Source organism: Typopeltis vanoorti, chromosome 7, assembly GCF_054136105.1.
Source record: "Typopeltis vanoorti isolate ZY-2024b chromosome 7, IOZ_Tvanoo_1.0, whole genome shotgun sequence".
Taxonomy (NCBI): Eukaryota; Metazoa; Arthropoda; class Arachnida; order Uropygi; family Thelyphonidae; genus Typopeltis; species Typopeltis vanoorti.
The window spans coordinates 118,733,380-118,761,004 of NC_143555.1; the positions used below are offsets into that span (position 1 = coordinate 118,733,380).

A 27,625-nucleotide genomic window follows, 5' to 3' on the forward strand; every position below is an offset into this window, starting at 1 on the left:
CATTATTCAAGAAAAAATTAAACAGATTGAATGCAAGAGCCTTGGAGATTCAGTGGCAAATCCTGAAGAAAGCATTGATTGATTCAGTCAGAGAGGCATGTGGTAGAAGTTGTCTACAAGGATAGAAAAATTAGAACTCCATGGTGGACTCAAGAAGTTAAAGAAGCAGTCAAGGAAGAGAAGAAAGAATATCAAAAGTTTCTAGTAAGTAAGTTAGCTTGTGATCTTAGAGAATAGAGCAAAAAATGTAAGAACATGAAACATTGTGTAAAACTAGCTAAACAAAAGTCATGGGAAGACTGGTAGGAACATAAAAAAATAAATATCAAGATGGTGGCAAAATATATTATATTAATATATATATATATGTATATACAGGGTGTTCGGGATAAATTTGACATATTTATAATTAATTATATTTTTCCGTAAGTTACATGTATTAACACACACTTCTCTTCATTTAAAAGTTTGGACCCTTCTTCATTATTCATATACAAGATGTCAGAAAGGATGGATAGCTGAAACCCACCTGAATCATGGAAGAGAATAACTTGTATCATGATGATTTGTGCCCGCCATCAAAATAAGGATATTACGACTGCTGCCCAATGCTCCCTGAATACAGTAAAAACAATCAGGCATGAACTAGAGACTTGCAATGGTGACTACGAGGATGTAGCAAGAAGAAAGATCCCTAGCAGACGATCTGATTGCGTTCGTACAGCAGAATTCCTCGCAAATCTGCAGGAACAGGTGTTGAAGAACCCTGGCATTGGAATTCGGGCTTTGTTCGTGGAGTTGCTAACTGTAGTCAAGCCCTGGATAACAAGGGTAGCCAATGGTAGGCCGTATGTATGGTAGCAGGATTCGGCCCCTTGCCACACCTCTGGGAAAAGTCAAAAATGGTTGTCTGAAAATTTCTACGACTTCACCAGTCCAAATGTTTGGCCTCCAAACTCCCCAGACCTTAACCCCATGGATTATTTTGTATGGGGCGCAGTTGAAAAAGACACCAATCGCACTTCCAGTAATACAAAAGCCCAGTTAATGGATAAAATTAAAACAGTTTTTGCGGCCCTTCCCAGGGAGACTGTAGCATCAGCTTGTTCGAGGTTCCGAAGCAGAATTGAAGCTGTGATCGATGCTAATGGTGGTTATTTTGAGTAAATCTTGTTGATAGTATTGTAATTAACTCTGCCTGTAATGTTTTTTTTGTCAATTCATTAAATTTAATAGATACAAAGAAGATTTTCTTTTTCCTTACGAAACTGTCAAATTTATCCCGAACACCCTGTATAATATTAATAAAATATATAATATTAAAAACGTTTTATCAGGGATGATAAAGGTGACATGAAAACTGAAGATGAAGATATTCTAGATGTCTGGAGTAATTACTTTGAAAGATTGCTAAATGAAAAGTAGTGATAGCATTGGTGGTGGAAAACACTCAACAGAAATTTAAGCAGGAATACATATCAATACTTTAATTAGAAAAAGCCATAAAAAACCTGAAATGTGGAAAGGCAGCTTGAGTAGAAGATATTCAACTAGAAATGCTTAGACATGGTAGTATAAAAATTTTACAATGGCTACATGTATAATTCTGAAATCATGGGCAGAGGATCAAATTCCAGATAATTGGAGTAGAGCTCTCATCTATAAAAAAAGGGAAAGAAAACTGAATGCCAGAATTACTGAGGAATTTCCCTACCTGAGTGGTCCTAGTAAAGTTTATGTAAGTATACTTGAAAAATGGAAAGAACAATTTTGGAAGGCCAGTTTAGCAAAGAACAAGATGGATTCTAGTGAAAAAACACAAGTTGTCAGGATCAGATTTTCACTTTAAGACAGATAGTTAAAAAATTATGGAAATATAATAAGGATCTGTATTTAAGTTTTGTAGATCTGGAAAATGCATATAACAAGGTGGTAACAAAAGCAGTAAATAGGTGTAAATAGGACATTATATGAAAGCAATACTTCGTCTATATTTGAATTGTAAGTCAGCAATTAGAATTGAAGGATATACAGGAAGATGTTTTGATGCTAAATCAGGTGTGAAACAGAACAAGTAAAACATTTGAGTTACATAGGCACAATTTTTAATGAAGATGGCAAATTAAATATGGATATAGACAACATATCAATACTTGTATATGGAATAAGAGAGAAATTAGTCAAAACACAAAACTAGCTGTATAGTAGACAGTGTTCAAATTGGTTTTAACTTATGGATCTGAGACCTGGATTAAAAATAAAACACTTGATCCAAGACTGCAGACCACAAATATGAGTTCTGAGAAGAAGTAGGGGAGTAAACAGATGCATTGGCAGCAGTATCGTATTAAAAATGTAGATATTCAGAAAGAACATGGCATTGTTATCATTCAGGAATGTTAGTGGAGCTAATTTCAGGTGGTATGGTCACTTAAACAATGGAAGATGAAAGGTTAGTAAAACAAGTGTTCTTTGCCAGGATGGCAGGCAAAAGATTGAGAAGATGGCCAAGATCCAGATAGATTGATATAGTAGAAAGTGCTTTGTCCTCTAGGACAGAAATATAAGATCTGATATATTGCAGTCTTGACAGATAACAGAATAATTTGGAGGAGAATTGTTGGAAGTTAATAAAGATGCACCTTTTTCATGTAGCATTATCACAATATCCTGTACATTGAGGGTTCCTGTCAGGAATTTGATGCTTTTCATAAAACTACTCTTTTTATTTAATGAAGTTTGATTTTGTATATTGCATTTTAAAGTAATCACAATGTAATTTATTATAAGGCTTTCATATATGCACAAAAAATAAGTTAAAAAATAGTTGTGTTAATTTTATTAAACTAGATGATTCTACTTCTTGGATGTTAGTTTTCTTCTTAGCTTTTTAACATATTCATGTCGGGGATGTCAGATGGAGTTTTACAATTTAGTCTATTGATGGTTTCGCAGATGTATTGCCAAAATTGTTTGCATGGTTCTTTCTCTATGGTGACTGCCATCTTCTTGTTTGTATAGGATGAGGGATTCCAAAAATGGTGAGACTTCAGGATGTCCAAGCTATCTGAGTTGTAATTTTTTGACTGTATTGACAAGTGGTTCTTGCTTAGCCAGATTTAGCATAGTTGAGTTAGTGACATGATCCATCCAAGTGTATTCAAGGATTATGTAATTCTGAAGGAGTTAATTAGATCTGTAATTTTTTTGGTGCTTATTGTCCAGGTTTGAGAACCATACAAGAAGATGGATCTGCTTGTTGCACGGTATAGCTTAATTTTGACTTTAATGATATTAATGATGATTTCCAAATGGAACATAGCTTGTTATGAAGACTAGAGCCAGTTGCTTATACGTTTTCTACTATCATTTTCTGTTGCTGATATACGATTAAAGATATTGAAAGCCTTTACTCTTTCTAAGGGTCTATTGTTGATATTGAAGTATAAGGTTTTCATACCTATTGAGAATACTTTGGACTTTTGGATATTGATCTGTACACCAATAAGTTTAGCCTCTGCCTCTAGCAGACTGAGATGTTTTTGTGCATTTGTTGGTTTTGTATCAATGAGTACAACGTCATTAGCAAAGCTAATGACGTTGTACTCATTTGTTTGCATTGGTTTTTTGTACGGTGTGGGTGATGTTCTAAAGGTAAAACCAAGATCTTCTGTGTTGAGGTCTGGAAGATGTAGGCCAAGCATACCAAGAACAAATAAGGTGCTAGTACACCACCTTGCAGGACTCCTGTTGTCACCGGAAAGGATTCAGATGTTTCTGTTTTAAAGATTACCATAGCATTGTAATCTTTATAAGGTGCTGAGATTTTAAACATTGCTTCTCTATTAATAGAGTCAAAGGCATTTTTGAAGTCTGTAATGAATAGTAGGTTTTTATCATGTGAACCTTTTATGATTCTTCTAATGCAACGTATTTGTTCTATTGTGCATGATTTTTTTTTTTTAGAAATCCAGCCTTGGTTTTTTCTTAAAAATGGTGTTAATAAGGTTCTATTCTATTGAGTATCATCCTATTGTAGATTTGTAAAATTTAACTGTGGTTAATAGCAAAGTAATACCTCTGTAGTTATCCATTCTATTAAGATTGCCCTCTTCGTATATAGGGACAATAAGGCCTCGTTTCCAGTGTTTAATGCTTGATTCATTATGGTAAAGAGACTGGAATATGTGTTATACCCAGCATTTTTGAAAGCTTTTGCTCTGATTCCATCAATCCCTGGGGATTTTCCTGCTTTTGTTCGATCTATTGCTATTTTTAGTTGCTTTTCAGTGAAGTCTTTACAATTTATTGGTCGAGCAGTGGTTAAATGCAGTTCCACTAACTGGCTTGAATGTTGGCAATTCAGCATTAAGCAATTCTTGAAAGTAGTTTCTCCATTCTTTCATCAAGTTCAAATTTACTGATAGCTGTCTACTGTTTTTGTCATGTGTGACAATATTTCCATTCAAAAGTGTTGCTAATATCTCCAGTTTTATTATAATTTTCAAGTTCCTTGCAGTATTTATTTATTTGATTTTCTTTGTCTCTAATCATTAGTTCATTGATCTTGTTATTTAAAATATCTGGTTTATCTTTATTTCATTCCTGTTTAGGTGGTAGAGTTTCATTACTTTATTTCTTTCATTTGCATATTTTTCTGTTTCAAGGGTAATCCATGTTTCTGAGTCTTCTTTATTGCTGTTTCCAAGAGTTTTGTGATGTTATGTTTATTGCTTCATTGATATCCTTATACTTTTTATTAACTGGATCTTTAAGAGTGTTTTGTTTTGTCTTCTAATGTGCTGCAGAAAGATGCTGATATCTCTGGGTTATTTAGTTTGTTGCAGTTGTATTGTTTTTGGTAGGCCTATTATTTTTAGAAGCTTTTTAGTGAAAGTTTAATGTGGACTCTAATTATTCTGTGGTCAGAGTTTAGTTCAACAGTATTATATGCTTGACAGTTCTTGACTAATGTTTTTTCACTTGGCTATGCTACCAGTTATATATTTGGTTTAATCCTTTATCCAAGTGTAAGCAAACAAAGTTTGTGCCTGAAGTATTTTCAGGACTGGGGCAACTCGTAAAGGTGGTATAAGTTCTCATCAGTCCTGAAAATACTTCAGGCGCAAACTTTGTTTACTTACACTTGGATAAAGGATTAAACCAAATATATAATTGGTAGCATAGCCAAGCGAAAAAACTTCCATCAACTTATCTCTAAGCTAGAGAATTTTAATAATGTGTGACACCTTTTGGCAACTGGTATATGTAAGTATGACTTCTCCATTACTTCCACTTTAGTATCATCACCTGTGGGTCTGGCTCCCACTGATGAGACCTCAATAAAGGTCAAAACCGGTCTGGGTAGTGGCCTTTCCCTTAATACACAGCATTATACATGTCCACAAGATGTGCTTTGCATTATAATAATTTGCATAAACTTGAAAGTTTATTTTTCACTTGGTTAGAATATAATAAATTTAGTTTAATCCTTTATCCAAGTGTGAGCAAACAAAGTTTGCGCCTGAAAGTATCTTCAGGACTGGGGTAAGGTGGTACAACACCAGGGCGACTCCCTCCTTGCAAAGGTGGAGCAAGCTACTAACACTCCTAAATCCAGAGTCTAATAAATCTAAATAAATCTAAATCATAAATCTAAATCCAGAGTAATTTATTAAAAAGGTAGCACACCACTTGGCAACTCCTATAGGTAGAGATGACCTTGCTAATGCTTCTGACTGGTATCTCCACTTGGGCCTGGCTCCCACTGAAGAGACCTCAATAAAGGTCGAAGCTAGTCTGGGTAGTGGCCCTTCCCTTAAGGCATAACATTAGACATATCCGCAAGGAGATGTGTTTTGCATTATGGGAGATACTGAGATAGGAGTGTTGGTAGCTTGCTCCACCTTTGCAAGGAGTCGCCCTGGTGTTGTGTACCACCTTACCCCAGTCCTGAAGGTACTTTCAAGTGCAAACTTTGTTTGCTCACACTTGGATAAAGGATTAAATTAAATTTATTATAGCTTTGCATTATGGGAGATACTAAGCCAAGTGATGAGCACTTATACCACCTTTACCACGAGTTCCCCCAGTCCTGAAAATACTTCAGGCTCAAACTTTGTTTGCTTACACTTGAATAAAGGATTAAACCAAATATATAATTGGTTCATAAGAGAATGTCCATTGTTAATTGTGGTTTCATGATAAGTATATTTACTCACAATTTTAGTAGTACCGGCACAGTAGCACATTTTTAGTAGTCTTTGCCTTTTTGGCATTAAAATCGCTACCAATGAGTGAGATGTTCACGACAGCTTCAGAAAGGTCTCATGTTTGTAGATTTAGAGACTCAAAAACACACGTGTTGAACAGATTATTTTATTAATTACAAATAAAATAAAACTTGACATTTCGACCTCTATATCGAGGTCATCATCGGAAGAATACAACTGTATACAGAACCAAGCTACATGCTCATGCTTTCTATACCAGTAAACTAAATCTACGTAGTTAATAAATCTTTTTTCTAGCCTGACCTCTAGTGATAGAAAAGAAAAACAAAAATAAATAAATAAATAAATAAAATTATATATAAAAAAAAAAAAATTATATATATATATATATTATAAATAAATGCAACTACAATAAACTGTTAGAGTCCTCATGTATTAATATTCTGGATAGTTACAAAATGATTTCTTTCAGTTGCTATTGAATGTTCTAAACACTTCACCAAGTCATCAGGTTGTCTTCTTGTAGTGGGAATTTTTCTAATGCTAGTTTAGGATGTTATACAGGTTGTAGATGGGTCCTCCACATTCTTGAAATGGTGAGGCCATCATATTTGTTGAGATTTGGGTTGTGTTTGAGCATTTCACAAGACTCTTTAAATTTTCTCTCAAACCAGGTTTTGGTGCGGTGTAGGGACTTGATATTTTTCCAGTCAATTCTATGGTATGTTTGGAGTGCATGGTCAGAAAGGCCTGTTTTACTGAAGTGGAGGTATTTAATGTGTCGTTTGTGTTCGTCTTGTCTGATTTTGATAGTTCGCCCTGTTTCCCCTATGTATGGTATGTTACATGTGCAGTGTATTTTGTATACCCCTGGGTGTGCTAGGTGTGGAAGAGGATCTTTGGAGGAACTGAGTAGGTGTCTTAGCTTATTTGGGGGTTTAAAGGTGGTTTTAATGTTGTATTTGCGAAGTGTTCTGTCTATTTTTTCAGAAATGCCTCTAACATATGGAATGGCAATAGCATTCTTGAAATCTTTTTTGTTCTTACTGGTATCTTTATGGAGGATCTTGTGAATAGTTTTTTTTTTTGTATCCATTTTTGATAAATGTTTGGTTGATGATTTTGTATTCTTGGTTTAGAGCCTGTTCATTCGAACAAATAGTTAGGGCTCTGTGTTTAAGGGTGCTTATGACACCTAATTTTTGTGTTGGGTGGTGGTAAGAATTTTTGTGTATGTATTGGCCTGTGTGTGTGTAGGTTTGCGGTAAACTGAGAAGGAGAGACAGCCAGAGGGAAGACGTGTGTCTAGGAAAGGAAGAGAGTCGTTTTTTTCCATTTCAATGGTGAATTGGATACGTTTGTGTTGTTTGTTTAGGTGGCTAAGGAATGTATTTAGAGCTTCGCAGCCGTGGGGCCAAATGGCGAAAATATCGTCGACGTATCTGAGCCAAATTTTGGGCTTTAGACATGCTGTCTCTAGAGCACGTTGCTCAAAGTCTTCCATATAAAAGTTATCTATTGGGGGAGAAAGTGGTGAGCCCATGGCTGTACCTTCTTTTTGAAGGTAAAAATCGTTTTGCCATACGAAATATCCGGAGCGGAGTACGTGGGCAAAAAGGGCTGTGATGTCATGTGGAAATATGTTCTGTAGGAGCAAGATCGTGTCATTGATTGGGACATTGGTGAAAAGGGAAGTTATGTCAAAGCTGACTAATAAATCTTGGTCGGTGAGTGTAATGTTTTTAATTTTACTGATGAAATGTTGTGTATTTTTTATGTAGGAAGGGGACTGACCTACCAGTTCCTTGAGTGTGGCAGCTAATTTTTTTGCTAAGTGATAATTTGGGCTGTCAATTCCTTCAACGATCGGGCGAAGTGGTGTGCCAGATTTGTGTATTTTTGGCAGGCCATAAATTCTGGGCGCACGGGCATACTGAGGTATTAATTTTTTTGTTGTTTCTTCGGGCCATGTGTGGACGGATTTGATTAATTCAGTTGTTTTCTTTTTGTTACGTTTTGTGGGGTTGTAGTTAACCTTTTGGTAGGTGTTATGGTCTGTTATTAACTGGTTCATTTTTTCAATGTATGTCGTACAGTCTAACAGGACGGTGGAATTGCCTTTATCGGCTTTCGTTATTATAATATCCTGGTTATTTTTTAAGGATTTAAGGGCTAGATTTTCGGTTTTGTTTATGTTGGTGTTTAGTTTTTTGTTAGAATTTAGTATACACGATGTTTCCATTCATATTTTATCAGCCAGAATTTTGGGGAGGGATCGTAAACCTCTCTCGATATGATACACGATATCAAGCTTGTTTACTGACCTCGGAGCAGTGGCGTAGTTCAAACCTTTCTTTAGCAGCGAGAGCTCACCTTCGGTGAGAATGTGGTTTGATAGGTTGATAACTGAGCATTGATCCGATGGTGGTTGGTGGCTCCTAACATTGTTTGCGGGCGATTGATTGCTCCTTATGATGTCGGTTTGTGGTTGGCTGTTCCTTTCGTAATGGCGTCTTGATTATCTTGTGCTTTTCTGTTGTTGTAGGGCTTGAAATTTCATTATTAGTTTTTCTTTATTTTTCAGTAGTGAGTGCTTGGCCGAGTCGTCAGTGATCCTATCTAGAATCTCCCAAATTTCTGGAATTTTTTGTTCTTACTGGTATCTTTATGGAGGATCTTGTGAATAGTTTTATTGTATCCATTTTTGATAAATGTTTGGTTGATGATTTTGTATTCTTGGTTTAGAGCAAAGAACAAAAAAGATTTCAAGAATGCTATTGCCATTCCTTATGTTAGAGGCATTTCTGAAAAAATAGACAGAACACTTCGCAAATACAACATTAAAACCACCTTTAAACCCCCAAATAAGCTAAGACACCTACTCAGTTCCTCCAAAGATCCTCTTCCACACCTAGCACACCCAGGGGTATACAAAATACACTGCACATGTAACATACCATACATAGGGGAAACAGGGCGAACTATCAAAATCAGACGAGACGAACACAAACGACACATTAAATACCTCCACTTCGGTAAAACAGGCCTTTCTGACCATGCACTCCAAACATACCATAGAATTGACTGGAAAAATACCAAGTCCCTACACCGCACCAAAACCTGGTTTGAGAGAAAATTTAAAGAGTCTTGTGAAATGCTCAAACACAACCCAAATCTCAACAAAAATGATGGCCTCACCATTTCAAGAATGTGGAGGACCCATGTACAACCTGTATAACATCCTAAACTAGCATTAGAAAAATTCCCACTACAAGAAGACAACCTGGTGACTTGGTGAAGTGTTTAGAACATTCAATAGCAACTGAAAGAAATCATTTTGTAACTATCCAGAATATTAATACATGAGGACTCTAACAGTTTATTGTAGTTGCATTTATTTATAATATATATATATATATATAATTTTTTTTTTTTTAATATATAATTTTATTTATTTATTTATTTATTTTTGTTTTTCTTTTCTATCACTAGAGGTCAGGCTAGAAAAAAGATTTATTAACTACGTAGATTTAGTTTACTGGTATAGAAAGCATGAGCACGTAGCTTGGTTCTGTATACAGTTGTATTCTTCCGATGATGACCTCGATATAGAGGTCGAAACGTCAAGTTTTATTTTATTTGTAATTAATAAAATAATCTGTTCAACACGTGTGTTTTTGAGTCCCTAAATCTACAAACATGAGTGCTGATCACCATGTAACCCTAAAAGAAAGAAGCTTCAGAAAGGTCTTTATAATAGGTGTCTTTGTCTTCTAGTGAAACACATTCTATAGGAGCATACATGGATATTATTCAGTTGTGGGTTGGTATTTATGGTTATGAGAAAAATTCTTTCAGACACTTTCTCTGCTAGTTCCTTCTCGAGTGTAATTCCAACCACTCCAGTCCATCGTTTGCTGAGTTATAAATAAATCTCCATTTTTTGTCATCTGAAGACGTTTCATTCACTTTATGATTGCCAGTTCTCCATCTATGTTGCTGTATACATATAATGTCTATGTTGACTGTTTCTGCTCCTCTAAGTAGCTAAAACTTTTTTTCCTGTTTTTCTTGAGTGTCTGTATGTTGAGAAGATGAGATTAGATGTCCATAATTTAATTTGATCATACTTTCTTGCACCTTTATTCTACCAAGAACTTCCTGGAAGACTTTGATCCTTTTTCTTCATAGTAACTGTATCAGCAGTTGAGGCACAGGTCTGTATGGAAGTAATGGATATTGTCTCATTTCCTTTCATAATCATTTAATATCCACATATTGGGTGATTGGCCCTAATATGTTTTACCTGTTAGCCTGTTGGGAATTTCTCCAATGTTTTCTGGGGGGAGGGGCACCACGAGGAGGTGTGACTCGTATTTATTCCCTTGGATCAACATACTAAGAAAAAAAACAAAAAGTGAGGCATATGTTAAATACACAGGCATGAGTGTCATTTTCTTGGGTGTTGTGTGCAAGAAAATTTGTTGCTGCTGTTTCCCTTGATGAAACTTAAGAAGAATCGATGAAGAACATATGTTTTGATTTTTCAGAGCAAGATTGTCAAATTCTCTGTTATGCCCATTTGAGTATGTGACTAAAATATCTTAATTTCTACCTTTGCAGATATTTTGTATTTAATGGCAGAAGACCCAATATTAAAAGGGTCACTACAAAAAAGTAAAAGGGTCACTATGGTTTTAGTACAAATTTATTTTATATGTTGTGTTTATATATACAGCAATCCCTCGATTAGTGCGTAATTTTTTTAGTACACAAATTTGATTAGTGCACCTCTAAAATTCAATTAGTGTGCCTATATACATCTTAAAAATAAATGTTGCAGATTTTAAAAATTTTCGATCTATACATTTTTTATGGCTAACTATTTTAAAAAATCACTCATCAGGATGAAATAATTTAGTTACCAATTTGAAACATTTTACAAAGTTATTTTTTAATGGCATACTACACTATTTCCATGTACACTAAGTTCCAAATTTACTGCCAAAATTTGTTGTCTGCTTTACATAGCATTTTGCTGATCATATCTCGTGCAATAGTTTTCTTTATTTTAAATTTTTTTCCTAACCTTTAATCATGAGTAAAAGAATTAGTGAGCAAAAAATAGAAGTGTATTTTTACATAGAAGTGAAAATGATTTGAAAAGTAATCTGATTGGAAGAAAAACTTGAAATAATAAAGAAAAATAAACACGGTGAGTCCAGAGCAAAGATAGGACAAGAACACAAAAATGGGTGAATCAACTGCCGAATACAAAGAGAAAGGTAAGGCTGCTTGAAGTTCATCATGCATGAACTGAAAATCAAAGTATTATAATGATTGAATTAGAAAGACTTCTTTTTACATGGATCAAAGATTGTAACCAGAAATGGATCCTGCTAAACACTGGCCTTATTAAATCAAGCATTGTCTCTTTGTAATCTGGAAAGAAAGAGCTATCAATGATGGAAATTTTTTAAAAGAATTGAATGACATAAACCGAGGGAAAAGGAAAAAGGTTTAATAGTATCACACGACTAGTTTCGGCTTTTTACAGCCTTCTTCGGGTGTTTTTATAAAAGAAAATAAAAAACATTGAAGATAAAAACTGTGAACAGCACAGGAAAGTCACTATATATATTTAACGTGAAAACGTTGTAGTTAACATATTTAAATTAACCTCCATGCATATATATATAAACACAACAGAAAGAAAAAAACACAACAAAACAAAATATATATAAACACAAGAGAAAAATATATCATAGACTCTCTAATAATTAACAAGTGTATATAAGCAAAGGACACCATTTTACTTGGAGAGTGTAAATGAGTGGAATGGGTTACTACAGGTTACTAAAATCATCAATGCTTTGTCATTGAATGAATTTAAGATGGGCATGTATGATATATGTATTGTGAGAATAATGGTTAATTTGGGCCTCTTGTAGTGAGTCCTTGGACTCCATGAAGATGCTTGTGTAATAATAGTAATAGTTTAAGTAGCAGAGTTAGTAAATTTCTGAGTAATAATATACTTTTTTTTAGGGTGGTATTGTGAATCTTTTGTGTGACCAGTCAGCACCTCTTATATATACAGTGGGATTAGATGGCCTTGTTAGAATGTTTGATGGACGAACTGGGCAGAAAGAAAGGCAGTGGAGTGGCCACAGATTAGAAATTTTTGATTTTGCAATGAGCAAGTAAGTGTTTATGTGTGTTTATTGAAATACTGAAAATTTAATATTATGCTTAGTTAAAAATTGACCTTTTTTGCCATAGTCATTTCCCTGTTGTGTCAAAGAAAGGCAATGGAGTGGCTACAAAAATAAGTGACCTGAAGCATCATTTAACTCAGTTGTAGTTCCACTCAGTGACAAACTCACCCCATCAATCAGCAGAGCTGCTCATATTTCAGGGAAAGCAACCACTTCAGCACAAAAGCACATCAGTGGGAGCCAGACCCAGAAGTGATACTAAGGTTGAAGTAATGCAGAAGTCATATTTTCATATACAAGTAGCCAAAATGTGTCACACCTTATTATTAAAATACTCTGCATTAGAGATAGTTGGAAGTTTTTCCATGTGGTTATACTATAAATTAAAGATACCAAGAAATTATACACGTGGTTTAATCCTATATCCAAGTGTAAGCAAACAAAGCTTGTGCATGAAGTATTTTCAGGACTGGGGCAACTCGCATATAAAAGTTGAAAAGTTTCCAACAACTATCTCTAATTCAGAGTATTTTAATAATAAGGTGCGATGCCTTTTTGCTACTTGTATATGAAAGTATGACTTCTGCGTTACTTCAACCTTAGTATCACCTCTGGGTCTGGCTCCCACGTGAAAATGTTATTGTTCAGTCAGACAATTTTTGTACTTAGAAAGAAACATTCTAAGGGGATATCAAATTTATCACTAGATGGTGTAGACTACCTACATTATGCAATATTCACCAGGGGGAGATAAAATTCAGATAAAATTTTAAATAGTTCCATCCTCTTAATTCAATATGGTCTTATAGTCAATTGCAAGATGACTGGAGAGCAATCCCAGGTAGAGAATGCCAACTCAAGGCATTTAACCTAGATGGGGCTAACCACCTGGGTATCAGTCATCTTTGCACTTTAGTTTCAATTGGTCTTTTGGTTGTTCATCTATATGAGATTGGTGAAAAAGGAAAACTGATAGCCTTGGGCTCTATGATGATATAAAAGAGCTGAGGCCTTTTCTTTATCTCTCATGCTATCTATCTGTCTTCTTTCTCCTAATACTATCAGGCTCTCCTGCACCCCTACACTAACTACTCTAAGCCTATGATGAGCAACCCTTTACTTTCTCACCTCAATAAAGGTCAAAACCAGTCTGGGTAGTGATCCATCACATAATGTATAGCATTATACATGTCTGTAAGGATATGTGTTTTGCATTATGGGATACTAAAGCAAGTGATGTGAAGTTACTAGCTTCTATATACAAGTTGCCCCAGTCCTGAAAATACTTCATGCGCAAACTTTGTTTGCTTACACTCGGATAAAGGATTAAACCAAGTATATAATTTCTTGGTATCTTTAATTTATAGTATAACCAAGTGGAAAAGCTTCCAACAACTAAGTCTGTTTTATTGACTACACTTAGGATCAGTTGTGAGGGTACCTGTAAGTTGAATAGGCTAGAAGTAATAGACATTTTTCTCTCATATTCTTTTTTATCTTGAACAGCAATAGCCCTTCCATTTTCAACCTTTGTAATAATTACATTGTTTTTATTCTTCAGTGATTTCAGCACCTTAAATTCAGAGAAAGAGAGATTAGTTGCAGAGCTTGGCACTAAAAATACATGTAAATAATTTTTGTACATTTGAAATGAGTCAAACTGTTTTTTGAGATAAGGATTGAAGACCTCTATGTTATAAAAAAAAAAGATCATCCTCTTCCTCAAACATCCTAGATCTCTTCCTCACCAATAACTTTTCCAAATACACAGTACTAGAAAGTAGTGGGTCCCCTAGATGATAATTCTGACCACAATCTAGTGCTCATCTTCCCCCCCCCCCCATGCAACAATGCTTACGCAGCCATTCCCATATAAGAGTAGTTTGGCATTATAACAGTGCCAAGTGGGACAGCCTCCACAACTTCTATGCCACATTCCCATGGTTGGACTATTGCTTCTGGTCTTCCAACCCAAACATATGCACCAAAGTTATCACCAAAGTAATCCTCACTGGCATGGAAACATAAATTCTCCACACTACTCTGAACTGCCATTCCCTAACAAAACCCTGGTTCTCTAAAAGATGTGCCAATGTAGAAATGAAAAACCAATCGTATCTTAACTGGCTCAAATCAAGAACCCCATCCTTTTTTAGAGCTTATACTAAAGCCTGAAATAGATGCAAAAAAAAAACAACAATCAATGTATCCAAAATATATTATATAAATATATTATATCCAAAATAAAAAAATGTATCCTTTTGGTCCCTTGCCAGAGCAATTGACCATAACTTCTTCCCAACACTGTTCCCACCTCTATCATACCCAGATGGCTCTATTGCATCATCACCCACAGAAAAAGCCAATCTTCTGGTTTCACACTTTGCTTCCAATGCATGCATAACTGACAATGGTAAATGTTCTCCCCCAATCATTCCAGATGCCCAACATACAATGCCCCTTATTCCTTTTGCCAGGAAGAGATCAGAAAAATACTGTCCAAAATTAGTCGCAAAAAAAAGTCTCCAGGCCCTGATGGTATTTCTCCAATTGTCCTGAAAGTTTTTGCACCAGAACTGACTCCTACATTGCCTATATATACTCTCTTTACTCCACTTTTATTTATCCCACAACTTGGAAACTGGCCTTATATTGAATTTATTCCCAAGAAGGGTGACAAGCCACTGCCATCCAACTACCACCCCATCTTGCTTACCTCAGTCCTGTCTAAAGTAATGGAAAAAATCATCAATTCCCAACTCCTACACTACCTTGAAGGCACCCATCTAATAAACAACTGACAGCATGGATTCTCTCGCTGCCAATCAACAGGAGATCTGCCCACATATGTCACCCATCTCTGGACAAATGCCGTGGAGAAGTTTGGCAAATCTCAAGTGGTTGCACTTGATATCTTCAAAGCTTTTGACCAGGTCTGGCACAAAGACTTAGTAAGCAAACTACCATCATTTGGTCTATCTCAGGATTTCTGTAGTTTGTCAGCTTTCTGTCTAGATGCACACTGTGTGTGTGTGTGAGATTGGTGGATGGTTCCTTATCCTCTCATCTTTCAACTAATGCCAAGGTCCCACAAGGTTCTGTCCTCTCACCAACCCTCTTCCTGCTATATATATCAATGACCTACTTCAGTTGACCATCACAACCATTGCATCCTCAGCTTCAGAAAAACTAGGATTTCTCTTTTGCTCAAGATGTTACTTCACCCCTCCTCCCTAAACAGCTGTTAACATTATACAGATCTGCTCAGCTATCGAATACTGTTCTCCCATATGGGTGGGGGCCCCTAAAAGTTCCCTCAAAACGACTGACTTAATACAGAGGAGAGCAATTAGACTTATTAATGACCCATCTCTTGCCAACTCACCACTCCCATTTTCGCACAGATGTTCAGTTTCTGCAATATGTATATTCTACAAATATTTCTGTGGGGAATGCTCATCTGAAATAACATCAATAATCCCCCACCTTAGTACTAAACTCATTGGAACACGTGCAGCTGCTGCTCAACTGAATAAGTTTCTTTATCTCTTCTTTCATCCCTGCAACTGCTGTATTGTGGAACAGTTTTTTCCCTGTTATGTTTCCCAAAGATACAATCTTTCAAATGAAATGTAAACAACTTCCTCCTTTCCCAACCCACTACCCATATACTGTACTAATGTACTATTGGTTAATCAACCAACCTCTCGTGTATGGGCTTAACATAAAAAAAAGGAGGCAGGGGGAGCTGGAAATACTGATGATTAGTCTATCTGTATCACGGACAGTTCTAGAGTGGCTTAAAAGTGAATCAAACTTATGCTTTAAATTATCATGAGAAGCATTAAAAACATTTAGGTATGAAGATGGGGTGCTTAAGGGTCAAAGCTGTATAACTGAGAGGAGACCTCCACATAGCCTTTAAAGGAATGCGGAGAACCGACCAGGGCTTCTGACCTAATGTCCAATCCTCACCTTCTCGTGGTGCACCCTGTTGGGTATCTACTTTGATACTGAACGAACGAGGATGGGCTGGCAATTTGGGATTTAGCCGACCAAATTGTATTCTTATTGGTTAAACCAAAATAAAAAAAATGATGGTACAACATGACAAAATTTCATGCCGGCTGGGGCGTCGCTCGGTTAAACAAGGCTCCCATTGTTTTTGCCAGGGAACCAGGGCGAACAGCGAAAAGTCAGCTACTGGAACAAATCTGAAAACAAACCCCAACTCAACATCGCCAGAGTTAAAGATCGGTACTATCAACGTAAGAAGCCTGAATGGCAAAGAAATGGAGCTAGCTGAGGAATTAGATAAGTACCAGATCGACATAATAGGGGTGACTGAAACAAAAAAGACCAAAACTGGTGAGATCTTTCTGAGCAATAAATACAAAATGTTATATTCAGGCAATAACAATCAAGGAAAAGAAGGAGTAGCCATAGTATTCAACACAAAATACGAGGCTAATCTTCTTGAATGGCAGTCAGTCTCAAGTAGAGTAATGTGGGCAAATATGAGAATGGGGAACTGGACAATGAGACTTATTTGTGCCTATGGTCCCACAGAAGGTTCTACTAAGGTAGAAGTGGAGGAATTTTTTGAGGCTTTAGAAAAAGCAACTGACACAATGAAAAAGGAAAAGTTGGTCCTTGTTGGGGATCTAAATAGTAGAGTAGGAAATGATTGTGAGACATACAAAAATATTTTGGGAAAATTTGGAGAAAAGAGCAAAGCTAATAATAATGGCAAATATCTGTTGGATTTCTGCTCAGGACATGGACTGGTTATTACTAACACCATGTTCCAACATAAAAATGTGCACAAATTCACATGGAGAGAAGAGGCTAGGAATAAGAAAAGTCTCATTGACTATGTTATTGTTGATAATGATGTTTTCTCCCTGGTGCAGGACACCAGAGTGTACAGAGGATTTGAAATTGGAAGTGATCACTATTTAGTCTTGAGCAGGATAAAATTGAATTTCATATTGAAAAGAATAACATGTAAGAAAGTTTTAAAGTGAATAAAAGTTGAGCAGCTCTCAGATGTAAACTGTAGACTAAAATACAGAAATATTATTGAAAAGAAAATGAAAGAGTTTGAGAACAGGAATCAAACCTTGGAGATTCAGTGGCAAACTCTGAAGGAAACATTGATTGATTCTGCCAGAGAGGCATGTGGTGAGGTTGTGTGCAAAGATAAAAAAATCAGAACTCCCTGGTGGACACAGGAAGTTAAAGAGGCAGTGAAGGAAAAGAAGAAAGCATATCAAAAGTTCCTGGCAAATAAGTCAGCTTTTACTCTTACAGAATACAGAGACAAATGTAAGAAAGCTAAACAGTGTGTAAAACTAGCTAAACAAAGTCATGGGAGGACTTTGGCAAGAATATAGAAAATAAATATCAAGAAGGTGGCAAATATTTTGGAGGTTGTTGAAGAAGCTTAGGAATGGAGGAAAGAGTGCTGTAAAAGGAATTAGAGATGATAAAGGTGAAATGAAAACAGGAGAAAAAGATATCCTTGAAGTATGGAGTAATTAATTTGAAAAACTGCTAAATGAAACAAGCAGTGATGACAGCACAGTGATAAAAAACACTGACCAGGCATGCAGTCAGGAATACATATCCATACTTGAAGTAGAAAAAGCCATCAAAGGCTTGAAATGTGGAAAGGCAGCAGGAGTAGATGATATTCGACCAGAAATGCTGAAGTATGGTGGTATAAGAGTCTTACAGTGGCTGCACTGCATAGTTCAGAAAGCCTGGACAGAGGGATGAATTCTCGATGATTGGAGTAGAGCTCTCATAGTACCCATATATAAAAAGGGAAATAAAACTGAATGTGAGAATTACAGAGGTATCTCCCTACTGAATGTTCCTGGCAAGATCTATGCAAGTATACTTGAGAAACAGTTGAGAAGAATTGTGGAAGAAAAGCTTGGTGAAGAACAAGCTGGATTCAGGCCAAATAGAGGCTGTCAGGATCAGATCTTCACTTTACGACAAATAGTCGAGAAAGCATGGGAATATAACAAAGATCTGTATTTAAGTTTTGTCGATTTGGAAAAGGCATATGACAAGGTGCCAAGAGAGAATCTATTCAATACGCTGCAGTTATATGGTGTCAATGGGGCATTATATCAAGCAATACTTAGTCTTTATTTGAGTGGTGAGTCAGCAGTTAGAATTGAAGGAAGTACAGGAAGATGGTTTAATGTTAAATCTGGTGTGAGACAAGGATGTACATTATCCCCTCTGTTATTCATTATCTATATGGATCACATTATGAAGGAATGTGGTATTAAACCTGATATCAAAATTGGAGATGTTAATGTCAGCTCTTTGCTTTATGCGGATGATGGTATACTTCTAAATAAATCCGCTACAAGTCTGCAAGATTCTCTGACTAAATTGAGTAGCTGTTGTAATAGATATGGTATGAAGGTCAGCAATAAAAAGACAAAGACAATGAAAATAGGCAGGATCATTGAAATTGTCAACTGTGTTGTGAATGGAGAACCTGTGGAACAAGTAAAACATTTCAGCTACTTAGGCACAATTTTTACTGAAGATGGTAAACTAAATATAGAAATAGACAACAGAATCAGCAAAGCTGGTATCGTGGGAAGTCAATTGAATAAATTCATATGGAATAAGAAAGAAATTAGTCGGAACACTAAATTAGCTGTATACAAGACTGTGTTCAAACCAATTTTAACTTATGGATCTGAGAGCTGGGTCAAAAGTAAAACACTTGACCAAAGACTAGAGACCGCAGATATGAGAGTCCTGAGAAAGATTAGAGGCGTGAACAGATGGCATCAGTGGCAATATCATATTAAAAATGAGGATATTAGGAAAGAACTTGACATTGTCAGCATCCAGGAATGCGTTAGCAGAGCTAATCTCAGATGGTATGGTCACTTAAATAGAATGGGAGAGGAAAGATTAGCAAAACAAGTGTTCTCTGCCAGGTTGGCAGGAAAACGACCCAGAGGAAGACCAAGATATAGGTGGATTGATACGGTACAAAGTGCCTTAGACGATAGAAATATAAGATCTGATAATGTTGGAGTCTTGACAAGTAACAGACTGATTTGGAGGAAAATTGTAGATAGGAAGTTAGTAATGATGTAATTTTTTCATGTAGTACTGTCATATCCTGTACACCCCTTGAGAGTACATGGCAGGAATTTGATGATGATGAGGTATGAAGATGAGATTTGCAAAATAGTGTTAAAAGTTTCAGCCACTAATACAGATTGTAAGGTGTTCTTGATATAAGCAATTTCTCTATTTAAGATGGCTAGCGATTTTTTTTTTTTTTTGCTTGATACATACATCTTCAAGGCCCACTCTTCCTAATTGGGTTGTGGGGGCAAAAGCTGCAAGAGGAACTTCCAATGGTCACGATCCTCTGCCACCAAGTTCAGGTGTTCTGGTGAGATTCCCAAATGTGTCCACCCAAGGTTTTGGATATAATCTATCCAGCGAGTCCTTGGCCTTCCACGTGGCCTCCCACCCTCTGGCTTGGCAAAGAGGGTCTGCTGAGGGAGCCTCTCTTGTGGCATTCTGACCAGGTGCCCGTACCAGCGTAACTGTGATCTCTCAACACGGAGAAGCAGTGGTTGAGTATTGAGGGTTTCCCGAATTGCAGAGCTTCTGACTCTGTTGAGTTTTGTCAGCCCCGCAACCCCTCGAAGGAACCTCATTTCAGCCGCTTGGATTCGTGTCCACATTCTTTCGGTCATTACCCAACTCTCATGACCATAGGTGAGGATGGGGACATAGACTGTATTGAAGACAGCCAGCTTTGCCTTCTGGCTTAACTCCCGCTTCAATACTACTGAACGGCCAAGCTCCCGCAATATTGAGCTTGCTAAGCCAATTCGAGTATCTAGCTCTATGTCCCATTTTCCATCATTCGTGAATATGGACCCAAGGTATTTAATCTTCTCCACCTGCCTCATTGGGACTCCACTTACATTTAGAGTGCACTGGGATGGTTGTCTTGAGACCACAAATGTTTCAGTTTTGGCCACACTGATCTTCATCCCGGCGTCTGCACAAACAGCTACAAACCTATCCAGGGTCCGCTGTGGAAGAGCTAAGCAGAACTAGGTCATCTGCAAAAAGCAGACGACCAATGCTACATTTTCCAATTCTGACACACTCACCTCGGCTGTGCCTATCAATCCAGTCCATAAATATTATGAAAAGGAGGGGTGACAGAACACACCCTTGGCGGAGGCCAACAGAGACTGTGAAAGGTTCAGACTTTGTGCTGTTTACCCTGACACAAAACTCTGGGCATTCATACAGGGACATGATGGCAACTAATAGTTGACCATCCACTCCATACTCCTGTACTACTTGCCAAAGCTTATCCCGAGGAACCGGTCATATGCCTTCTCCAAGTCCACAAAACATGTGTAGACATTCTTGGCATATTCCCAAGATTTCTCAGACTTGCCTTAAAGTGAAGATTTGGTCAGTTGTGCTTCTACCAGGACGAAAGCCACATTGTTCTTCCTGGAACTTTGACTCAACTATGCTCCTGCACCGTCTTTCCAAGCACTTAGCATTCACTTTCCCAGGCAGGCTGAGCAGAGAGATGCCACGATAGTTACGGCAATCCTTCTGGTCTCCCTTCTTAAAGACTGGTATTATTATGCCTGTCTGCCATTGCTTTGGTGCTCACCCAGATATCCAAGCAGCCTGACACACTCGAGTCAGCCAGAGAACACCGTCTCGATTTAAGGCTTTTAGCATTTCGGGCCGAATTTCATCATCGCCAGCAGCCTTACCCGATTTTAGCGATTTAATTTCTAAATGGACCTCTTCTGCTGTGAGACTAGTCATTGCCCCAATCTGCACCTCTTGGATGTCCACAACTGCTGGGTTAAGAAGGCTCTCAGAGGATTCCCTCCATCTGTGCACTTTTGGCCTCTGATGGTGCACTTTTAACAACCTTCTCGGTTGTTAAAAGTGCACCATCAGAGGCCTTAATTACCCTTGCTGTGCATGATTTCTTTTTTGCTTGATATAGCTAATAATTTAAAAGTGATCTACTAGCCTTTAAATAAATCTGATGAGCTTTATGAGACTTATAAACTTCTTTTAATTTACAACAGGTAGGAATAACCTGAACTATTTTACAGCACTTTAGAAATATAATTCTATTGATACATTTAGCCTTCTTTACTAACACTTTACCATGTCTAGCACACTGTTTAGAAGTAGACTTTCCATAAAATGTGGTGTTTGTTTCAATAATGAAATACCATGAGTAGGCATATTTAAAAAAATTATAATACTGGAGGAAAACTCATGTAAAATATTTTATTTGCATAGAATTTTCACCTAAGGCATCATCAGTACAAGAACACAAAATAGCAATTGAACATTAACAGACAATTCTAAAAAGCACTACTTAAGTAGCTACTTAAAAGATTTGCAAAACAGGTGTTTGATGCCAAGATGGTATAAAAGAGACCCAGAGGAGGACCAAGGTCTAGGTGGATTGATTCAGTCAGAGAAGTGCCTTAGAAGCATGAAATGTTAAGTATGACAATATTAGAGTGCTTACAAGTAATAGATAAATATCAGGAAATTGACGATGAGTTATATTTTTTTTTATCCTTCTAAAGAAATTAGAGAAAGATAATATTCTCTATAGAATTATTACTGCTTAAATATATATATGTATGTACTTAAAGAGAAAATACATGATGATCTGAAAGTTGCACACATAAAATAAACTTGAATTTTTCAATATTAGTAATACTTTATAGAACTAAATTGCTATAAACAAAGCTTATAACCATATCTTTACAAAGGCAAAAATAAATAAAATTACCAAAGCAAACGTTTAAAATGCCCACCTCGTTCTTGAATGCAGCATGTGATCTTTTTACTAAATTGGAGGCAACTCTTTGAGGCTTGGAATTACTGACTGCTCTAATTGCTTCAGTGATGTTTGTCTTCAGTTCATAAATTGTGTGAAGATTATTTTTATACACCTTGCATTTCAGGTAACTCCATAAGAAGAAATCTAGAAGTGACACATCTGTCAACCTTGGGAGCCATAGTCCTTTAGAAATCAATCTGTCATGAAAAAACTCTTGCAAAAATTGCATTGTTTCATTTTATGTATGGCAAGTGGCACTATCCTGCTGAAAGCATCAATCATGTTCTCAAGGAGAGCCACGAACCGTGTGATAATGTCTTGGTACAGTGCACTGTTCAATTCTCGTAGACAGGTTTATACGTTGGTTATGCATTACTAAATCACTTAAGGAATTGACAATGTAGATACGAATATAAATTAAATTATAACTTTAATAAATATTTTCGATATTTCGTAGCCGTCTTCAAAAGGAACTTACAAAAAAGCACGTGCACGTGCCTTTTTTTGTAAGTTCCTTTTGAAGACGGCTACGAAATATCGGAAATATTTATTAAAGTTATAATTTAATTTATATTCGTATCTACATTGTCAATTCCTTAAGTGATTAATAATGCACTGTTCAATGTTATCTCAAAGAAATGAATCTGACAATGCGACTCTGTGATACTGCACACCACACTCCAGTTTTCAGAGAATGCAAGAACATTTCATGGAAAACATGAGGATTTTCTGATGACCAAATTCAGTTATTTTTGCTATTGACATATCTACTTAGGTGGATCCATGCTTTGCCACTGAAGAAAACATTGTCCGGTTCATGGACTCCATTTTCTTCAACAAATGATTAAGACCATCTACAGCACACAACACATTTTTCCTTATCCAGTGGCTTTAATTCCTGAACTGAATGAACATGGTATGGACAAAGCTTTAATTTTTTGGTGCTTTTCCAAGTACTGCCATATGACATATCTGTCTGTGCAGAGAGTTTTCTAAGACTCTTTAAAGATGAACATTGTACCATGTTGTGTACTGCATTCACTTTAAACTCATTGAAAATAGAAAGTCCTCTATGCTGCTGTTTTTATAGAACTCCAGTTTCCTGAAAAAATTTGATTAATCACATAATTGTTGAATTTCGAGGAACAACAGAGTCAGGATACTTCTGACAAAACTACTCCACAACATTTGCTTAAGATGACAGGCAGGCAAAATAACATTCCAAAATAACAACTCATTGCTCCCTGGAAAGTACCATTTTACTTTCCTCATAAACAAAAATATGCAATGGACACCCAGTACCTGACACGTGGTCACTAGTCCTAGAGTGCAATCGATAGGCCAAACAAATAATTAGAATTGAAGTACTTTGATTCAGCTCAGTTTCAACTTTGATGTATGTGACTTTTGGATCGCCCTGTATCTCTCTCTCATATACAGTGGTATCTTGCTAATCCGAACCTCGTTAGTCCGAACCCTCCAGTAATCCGAACTGCGGTTTGAAGAAAAAAGTTTTATTTATTAAGTATTATTATTTTGTGTACTATTATTTTTATTTAATAATTATTATTTTAACTATTATTATTTATTTTATTATTAGTAGTACAGTATTTTTTTCATACTGTCGATTGTACGGTTATACTGGAGGCTTATTTGATGTATTGTGTTTCACGTTTGCTTTTTTTTTTTATACAGTACGTACTGTATTGTCGGCATGAATCACAAATATACACAAAAAAGAGGAAATTCAAAATGTGCATAATTTGATTAAAAATATAAATCCATATGTTGAAATTTTACAAACAGATGTTAATTAATGGATTACAGGTAGAACCGAAAGTGAATTCGAAATCGAATCAGATGCTGAAATTATAAATATGACGCTACAGAATGAATTAGATGACGATGAAAAACTCCATGAAAAAAAAGTAAAACGTGAAGAGGCAGCTGAGTTTTAATATGTGTATAGAATGTTCTAAGCAGAATGATACGCCATTCCACAAAATTTTATTGCTAATGCAGCTCTGAGAAGAAGGATTCTAAAAAAGTTTAGCTTCCAAGAAGCAAAAGAAAATCAGTGACTTTTTTACAAAGAAATAAACTTTTTTTGTGTTGTGTACAAAAAAGTGATATTTTTTACGCAAATTAAGTTATGTACTGAACTATGCAGTTTTATTAAATCAGAATCCTCAACAATACAGGTACATACAAATTAAATTTTTTACTAAAATAAACTTGTGTACTGTATTATTTTTTGTTTTACATTACAGTACAGTAGCTTTTTTTTCTATCAGTTACTTCATTTATTTACAGAATTAAATTGATGTATCATTAGAATCTGATTATTTTTGTCTTAAACACTAGTTATTGTTGTCTCTTGGGGAAAAATTTGTTAATCCGAACAGGCACGGTTTTTATTAGTTCGGATTAGCGAGATACCACTCTATTCTTAATTGGTTTTCTCAGAATTTATTTGGTCTCTTAGGGATGATATCAAACAATATCCTCAAAAAAAAAAATATATATATATATATATAAAATATAGAGTATTCAGCTCTCAGTTCTTGTGTTATATATGACTGTAAGAGAAACTTGATTTCCTTTTCAGTTGTATCTTAAAAACTGTTTTCTTATATCTGCTTTTCTCTGTATACCCAATCATTCATTCATTTAAAGTCTTGAATCTCATATTTCTTAGATAAAAGAAAAAGGAAATTGAAAATCTTACTTGATTTTTACTTGCATGTTATCTCTTTTCAATAAGCAAGTTTAATGAAGAGCATCTTTCTTCAGTTCCTAAAGTGGGACATGAGGATTATTGCTATCACAATGAGTTACAGTATTTGATTCATCTATTTTATAAAGCGTAATGAGTTACAGTATTTGATTCATCTGTTTTATGAAGAGTAATGAGTTACAGTATTTGATTCATCTGTTTTATGAAGAATTATTACCTTGAGCAGATAGCAGCTTTTGCTGACCTTGCATGAAGAGTAAATAATCTGTATGATTTGTGTGATCTTCTAAGATCACACTGCTAGTTACCATATTTTTCCGTGTATAAGATGATATTTTTTTCTAAAATTTTCAGAACAAAAATTGGGGGTCATCTTATACACAGGGGGGGGAAACCAGTTGAGAGACCCGCGGTTGCCGTGGCAAAACTGCTGGTACCTTGTCTCTGCGAACAGGCTTCCCCCAATCACTAGCCTTTGTTAACTCTGTCGATTGACATCATTAACAGCTGATTCTGAATAAACCAATCAGAACTCTGAAAGCATTCATACATCTGCAACTAGTTGGCAAGGTAAATTACTGCTTTAACAATATTTTGAGCACTAGCCCATAAAAATGTCTGAAAATAAAAAAACGATTGTCATATTCTTCAAAATTCAAGTTAAGTTATCAATTACGCAAAAGAACATGAAAATAAAGCTTCAGAGAGACAGTTTGGACCTCCTCCCACTAAGTGTATGATTAGACAGTGGAGAAAACAGGAAGAACAACTACTCAAGGTGCAAAAAAGAAAGAGGGTCTTAAGAGGAAAACCAGCAAAATGGTCAACTTGGAGCAGAGGCTTAAGACTTGGATTATGGACCAGCGCCAGACTGGGATATGTGTGTCAACCAAGCTTATTCAATATAAGACAAAAAGGTTTGCAAGAGAAATGAACATTGTTGATTTCACAGGAAAGGCAAAATGGTGCTTCAACTTCATGGGGGGGGGGGGAGAAGGGTTGGCCATGAGAATACGAACCAAGTTAGCCCATAAAATGCCACCAACTTACGAGGATAAAATCCAATGGTTTTACTCCTATGTCAACTTTGGAAAAAAATGCTTTTGAACCAAGTCAGATTGCAAACATGGATGAGGTGCTTCTCAATTTTGATGTGCCTTCCAACAGAACTGTTGATATGAAAGGGGTCAAAACAAGTGGTCATGAAAAGATACACTATACTGCTGTCCTTCCATGCTGTTCAGATGGTACCAAACTGCCTTCTATGCTCATTTTTAAGAGGAAAACGTATCCTAAAGAGAGCATACTACCTGGCATTCTTGTCCAAGTTCATGAGAATGGCTGAATGAATGAAGAGATAATTTCTCAGATAAAAGAAAATTGAAAATCTTACTTGATTTTTACTTGCATGTTATCCCTTTTCAATAAGCAAGTTTAATGAAGAGCATCTATCTTCAGTTCCTAAAGTGGGACATGAAGATTATTGCTATCACAATGAGTTACAGTATTGGTTTGAAAAGATTTGGTCCAGAAGACCTGGAAGGCTCTCGAAGAGGGCAGCTCTGCTCGTGTTTGTTCATTTCTGAGCACATTTAACAGAAAAGACAAAAAGGGTTGGAGTAGATTTGCGAACACAGCTAGCATTATTCCTGAGCTTTGAAGGGCTTGTTGATAGAAATATCTAGTGGCTGTAGCTGATGAAAGAAGAATGGAATAAATGGATGCAAAAAGCTTGATACTGACAGGAAGAATGAAAAAAACCAACCATTACTGAGGTATGCAAATGGGTCAAGGTTGGAGTCAAGCAAGAAGTGGTTGTGAAGTCCTTCAAGAAATGTGGAATCAGCAATGTCATGGATGGACCCAAGGATGATCTCACATATATAGAGATCAGTGACTCAGAAGACAGCAGTGATGCAGTAAAGGTTGAAGAAAATGATATGTCTGGAACTGATAGTGATGAAGAAAATGATATGCTTGGAAATGAGAGCGATGCATAATTTCTTAGTATATATCTTAAAGATATTACCTAATTAATAAATACAGGGTGTCTCGAAAAAATGTGTACACACTTCAACAGCTGATAACTCACTTAATTTTCATTATTTTGCAGGTTTAACAGATTTGAAATAATGGCTGAAACCAGACTAAGCTTTGAGGAAAGAAAATTTATCCTAAAATGCTACTGGAAATAAAACGTAGTGGAAGTGCAAAGACAGTTTAGAAGAGAATTTCATCGAGATCCACCTACGAGACTTACTATCACTCGAATTAGAGATAAATTTGAAAAAGATGGAACTGTTCAAAATGTCCATAAGCAATGTTCAGGAAGACCACGAACAGCTACGAGGCCCACAACAGAAGACAGGTTGAAACATATCGTCAAAGTTCAAGAAAATCTGTGCGACAAGCATTTCGTGAGATAGGAGTATCAAAATCAAGTGTCCATCGCATGTTGAAGCTCAGTCATTGGAAAAGTTGCATTCCAAGAAGAGTACACGCTCTCAATGAAGATAATCCGGAT

General features: G+C 36.2%; 1 protein-coding gene across 1 annotated transcript in view; it reads left to right on the plus strand.

The window, feature by feature from the left end:
• The window catches only part of LOC150104996 (angio-associated migratory cell protein), a 151,834-nt gene that overhangs the window by 121,924 nt on the left and 2,285 nt on the right, over positions 1-27,625 (plus strand). The window contains exon 11 of the mRNA XM_090396092.1: positions 12,282-12,436. Within this exon, the coding sequence (XP_090252218.1) occupies positions 12,282-12,436 (155 nt within the window). The remainder of the gene's footprint in view (positions 1-12,281; positions 12,437-27,625) is intronic.